The 5,139-nt window shown below is 34.5% G+C and overlaps 1 protein-coding gene across 1 annotated transcript; it reads right to left on the bottom strand.

Moving 5' to 3' along the window:
* Positions 1-531: 531 nt before the first annotated feature.
* On the bottom strand, positions 532-4,555 carry LOC122508790 (MFS-type transporter clz9-like). The gene is made up of 5 exons (XM_043622337.1): positions 4,308-4,555; positions 1,891-2,054; positions 1,562-1,825; positions 896-1,437; positions 532-747 (listed from the first exon to the last, which is right to left on the bottom strand). The coding sequence occupies exons 1-5, from the start codon at positions 4,553-4,555 to the stop codon at positions 532-534; spliced, it is 1,434 nt and encodes a 477-aa protein (XP_043478272.1).
* Positions 4,556-5,139: the final 584 nt, after the last annotated feature.

Below are 5,139 nucleotides of genomic sequence, written 5' to 3'. Positions count from 1 at the left end.
AAAAATTGCTTTCTTAAAGTAGGAGGAGTTATTTTTTGTATTCTACTAAATATAATAATAATTGATTTTCAATCAAAATTAATTGTTCAGGTTATTTTTTTACATGAAATTGTTTAAAAAATTTTTATTCAAATTTATTTTTCTAAGTAAAATACTGATTTTTAGCTTTGAATAATATTTATTTAAATAAATATATTTATTTTAATAATCGAAAAAGTTTTGCTAAATTTCTAATTTTTGATTACATTGTTGTAAAAAAACGTTTTCTAAAGGTAAAAGATATGTTTTATTAGTAATATCTCTTAAATCAAAGAAAGCAATTTTTTTTAATGTTTACTATATTTACACATCATTTTGAAACTTCGCGCGTTTATCCAAATCAGTTCCTTTCGTTCCGCCGTTTAGAATATGATCGTAGTGAATCGTAGTCTGTTACAAGTAGGGGAGAGTGGGGCAAGATGGGGTACTTAAGGTTTAAAGCGCAAAAAAACGAAAATTATGTAATATATACTTTATTATTATTTTTTTTAATCATCTTTGTTTTTTTCCTCGTTTTCGAGATGCGCGAGAAGTTTTCCTTGTTACTGGAACGGGCAGTAGTTGTTCAGGACTGACAACAGAAAACGTTGATTTATCTGAAGTGCGTTTTTTTGGGATCATGGAAGGCGCCGTTGAAGTAGAAGCGACAGCTAAATCCGGATTGTTAGCTGGCTCTATTGTAGCTTGAGGCGATGGAATCAAGTCAGCCTGTGGCTCATGTGTGGTTGCAGTTTGTATTTCAGGATGAGGCACTTTCGGGTTGCGGAATATCCGTTACCTTGGAAGCAGCAAAATCGCTTTCAGAACAAACTGATTGATCATATGGACAAATTCCTCATTTTTTGAACCCGTTTACAGCCGTTGACATTGTAGACGCCTGAATGAAAGCTTTTCCAAATATTTCGGCAACTTGCTGAACTGTAACGACCAGTCCTGAATTGTTGCGAAGCCAAGTAGTGATTTGTTGATCATAATACGTGCTTAACGGTCTCATATAAACTACGTCAGCAACTAGAAGGCGGTGAGTAGTATGTGGAGGAAAACATAAAATGATAACCCCGTGGGCTCGAGCTTCGCGTATGACATAAAGGTTTTTCGTGTGAGAATTATGTCCATCTAACAGCAACAAAACTTTACGATCGAGTGTTGCTCCACTAAAAATGATGAACTTTTTAAACCACTCCAGAAATAATTCCGCTGTCATCCAGCCAGATTCACTGCAAGTTTCCCAAGCTCCAGGTGCAGCATTTATCATTAGTTGCGGATTCATCCTCTTTCTGGGAAATATTATCATGGGTGGCATATACTGGCCACTTGCGCTCAAACATATTTCAACCGTGATGGTCGCACCTCTTTCTGCGGAAGTTATGGCCCCAACTTGCTTTCGACCCTTTTGAGCTATTATTTTTGATTTTGTTTTAGGCACGATGGAAATGCCTGTTTCGTCGCAGTTGTAAATTCGATCGGGTGTAGGTTGATGCTCATCATAAATATTTCCCAACAAAAGGAAATATTGGTCAACCGCCTGCTTGTTGAATCCGGCAGCACGTGCAGCCGAGGTGCTTTCTGGTTGTCTTATAGAAAGCTCTGGGTGTCTTTTTAAAAACGCTTGCACCCAGTCTTTCCCAGCTTCTTTTATTTTCATCATTAAATGGATGTGATTTATTATTACAAACTGCTAGTTGGTAGACTAAGCCTCTAAGATCTTTACTCGTTAGACCGTAAAGACTCTTTTCCATATCTAACAGATGACTGCATAACTCGTTCTCTTCGTCCACAGAAAAAACTGGTTTTTAGGGCCTAGCTGACCTTTCAATTCTGTTGAAGTTGAAGCTTCCTCTTAAAGATTACGAACGGCTTTCACTTTTCTCTCCAAAGTAGTTTGAGGTACAGCAAATGTCTTCGCTGCTAGACAAAACCCCATTTTTCCTTCAACTACCGAGTCCACCGCATTTTTCATGCTCTCTTCTGACCAATCGCCTCTTCTTGACTTTCCTTTATAATTTCTCACCATTCTACAAAAAAAAAATAAGAAACAGTCGTGTACACAAATACTTTTTCAGTTCTCTCAAAATTTGAAGTAATGAAAAATCGTCTAATAAATATCACTAAAAAATAGTGGAAAGGTTGACAAACTTGAATTCGTGAACGACTTTTCCCTGATTCACAAATGCAAAAATATTTGATTAAAAAAAATATTTGATATTTTTTATGTTTTATTTTTTTTTATATTTTATTTATTTTTAAAGTCGGTACTAGGTTACTTAAAAAATTAAAAAAAAATGTTGCGAAAGATTTCATATCTTCAAATTTCTTATCACCAACACTGTATAATAGTGTATAATACTGAAATGCTTATTTCCGTGTTTTTGTTTTCTCCCAAACTACTTTTCTCTGTTATTCAAATTCTTTTCTGTAGAATTGATTCTAAAAACTAACCTTAAAAAATTCTAACCGTTAGGGAAATAAACAAAGGACTTCTACCAGTCACAGTGGTGCTATATAGAACGTGCATGCGCAGCAACATCGAATTAGTTGTGACTACCGTGTGGATGCACCTTTAGTTACACAAGCTGCATCCATAGGTACCAGACAGGCGTTCGCGCTCCCACTCTACACTCTGTTCACAGATCGAGTTTCGACTCTACTCAATAACCAGGTCATGACTGGATACGACACACCGTCAGTATAAAGGTCTAAGCACAACAACTTCGCGAGTGCCATTCGCGAATCAATTGTGCGTTGCTTTTAAGTGCCATCGAAAAATAATAATAACAATGAAAATTGCGAGTACCCCGTCTTGCCCCACCCTCTCCTACCCCATCTTGCCCCCACCTACGAAATTGAAGAAAAAGATTAATTACTACTATTTACGATTCAACAAAGAAAAAAAACATATGCTTCCTTTCTTCTGTAACCCTTGACAGTTAGAAAAAAATTTATACAGTCCATTAACTGTTATTATTAAATAATAAACACCTCTTAAAAAAAGTGAAAAAATGACAAGAAAATCGTCGAAAACAGTTTTTTTAGGAAAACAGATAAAAGATTTGTTCTCATGACTTTTAGGTTTTATAAACAAGAAACTATCGTCTCGGTGCAGTCTTATGTAAAATATAATCGCGATTGGTTAATTCGTTTGTTAAATAAGGCTGGTGCCCCGTATTGCCCCACTCTCCCCTATCACGTATGTTACCAATACATTGACAGGTCTCCCAGTTCGCATATTTATTATTAATAATTGAACAATTTACGATTTAATTGAACTTAAATAATGGATAAATCGACAGTAGAATAGTTAATTTATTAATTATAGGAGCTTTTTCTAACATTTTTAGTTTTTTTGATGAACTTTTTTCTACTATTTATAGTCTAACCACCTATACATTTATGTTTATCGAATCTGTCAGGAATTTCAAGTAATTATTAATTATTTAGAAATTTATTTATTGCAATATTTGCTAAAATCTATTCTCTAAACATCCATTTTACATATTCAACACTTCCTTTTGCTATCAAACACCTTCTAAATAGTCTATTTCCACTTTTACCGTATGTATACCATATGTCTACCATTTGTCCACTTAAAAGTGGACATATAGTAAATCCAAATCTGGCAGGGTTTGCACCTCACTTTAAGCTTGAAGATATTCGAACTGTTTTAAATTTGCTGACAGCTGAAGATGTCATGATAAATTTAGATATACAAGATGTATATTTGCTTGTAGCAATTCATAAATCTTGTCGAAAATTTCTTTGTTTTTCCTTTCAGGGAAAACTATTTAAATTTACCTATCTTTCTTTTGGACTCAATATAAGCCCATTTATTTTTACAAAAATTATGAAGCCAGTCGTGTTACAATTGAGAAAAAGAAAGATTTTGTGTGTTATATATTTGGATGATATTCTCATAATGAGCCAATCTGAGAATAAATGTAGCGCAGAAGCTCTAGAGACAATTTCTTTTTTAAAATCTCTCGGTTTCTTAATTAATTTTTAAAAAATGGAATCTTCTCCTATCTTCTTCTTGCAATTTTTTTAGATTTATTAGATCATGTTTTAAACTTAATTGACAAACTGAACAAAAATAGATGGAAAATAAGAGAACTGGCTCACTTGATCAGTACTTTGGTTTCTAGCTGTCCTGCAGTAGCTTATGGGTGGCTGTATTATAAGTCATTGGAAAGAGCAAAGTAATAGCAAAATAATAGGAGGCCAAAATTTCGAACAACACGTTACCCTTGACAGCTCATGCATTGCTGAATTACAATGGTGGAAGAATGATGTTTCTAATTCTTCCAATCCAATCAGAAGCTTTCAATGTTAAAAAGAGATTTTTTCCGATGCTTCTAAACCTGGATGGAGAGCCTTTTGTAACAGCAAAAGAGCTCGTGGTATTTGGTCGAAGGAAGAAGTAGAATACAGTATTAATTAATTCGTTGGAATTAATTGCTGCATTCTTTGCCGTGAAGTGTTTCGCAGAAGATTTGCACGATTGTGAGATTTTGCTTAGCATTGAGATGCGGAGTGGGAGATCGCAGAACATGCTTTTTTAAGTTTAAAAATAAAGTTTGGTCAACCGTGTATAGATTTATTTGCTTTAAGAATTAATGCAAAATGTCAAAGACATTGCTCACGGAAAAAATATCCCAATTCTGAAATAATAGACGCTTTTACGACGTCATGGAAACCTTGGTTCTTCTACGCATTTTCACCATTTGCATTAATTTCTAAAGTTTTGAGAAAAATTGTTACTGACGAAGCATGTGGTATTGTTGTAGTACCCTTTTGGGAAAAGCAACCATGGTTCCCTTTTTTCCAATCACTTTTAATTTCTGATACACTATTGTTTGAACCTTCACCAAATCTTCTTATTTCCTCTTATAGATCTCTTCGACATCCTTTACATCAACAACTTACACTGATTGCAGGAGTGCTATCAGGGAAGCGTACACGAGAAAAAACATTTCCGAATCATCAGCCGACGTCCTTATCGCGTCTCTAGCGGATTCAACCATTAAACAATATAATAGTTCTTTGAAGCAATGGTGGAAATTTTGTCAAAACCAGAAAATTGATACCTTTCTAGTATCGGAAACT

This window comes from Leptopilina heterotoma, unplaced genomic scaffold (genome assembly GCF_015476425.1).
Source record: "Leptopilina heterotoma isolate Lh14 unplaced genomic scaffold, ASM1547642v1 Lhet_57, whole genome shotgun sequence".
NCBI classification, from domain to species: Eukaryota; Metazoa; Arthropoda; class Insecta; order Hymenoptera; family Figitidae; genus Leptopilina; species Leptopilina heterotoma.
The sequence above is the reverse complement of the archived record's forward strand: the minus strand, read 5'-3'. Positions and strand labels throughout refer to the sequence as shown.

Bases quoted from the DNA above. Each gene is read 5' to 3' on its own strand.
- LOC122508790 (XM_043622337.1), bottom strand. From the start codon at position 4,555: ATGCTAAGCAAAATCTCACAATCGTGCAAATCTTCTGCGAAACACTTC. The intron at 1,438-1,561 runs GTTGACCAATAT...CAAAAATAATAG, and splicing joins CCGGATTCAACAAGCAGGCG to CTCAAAAGGGTCGAAAGCAA. The intron at 748-895 runs GTAAACGGGTTC...CATGAGCCACAG, and splicing joins CGTCTACAATGTCAACGGCT to GCTGACTTGATTCCATCGCC.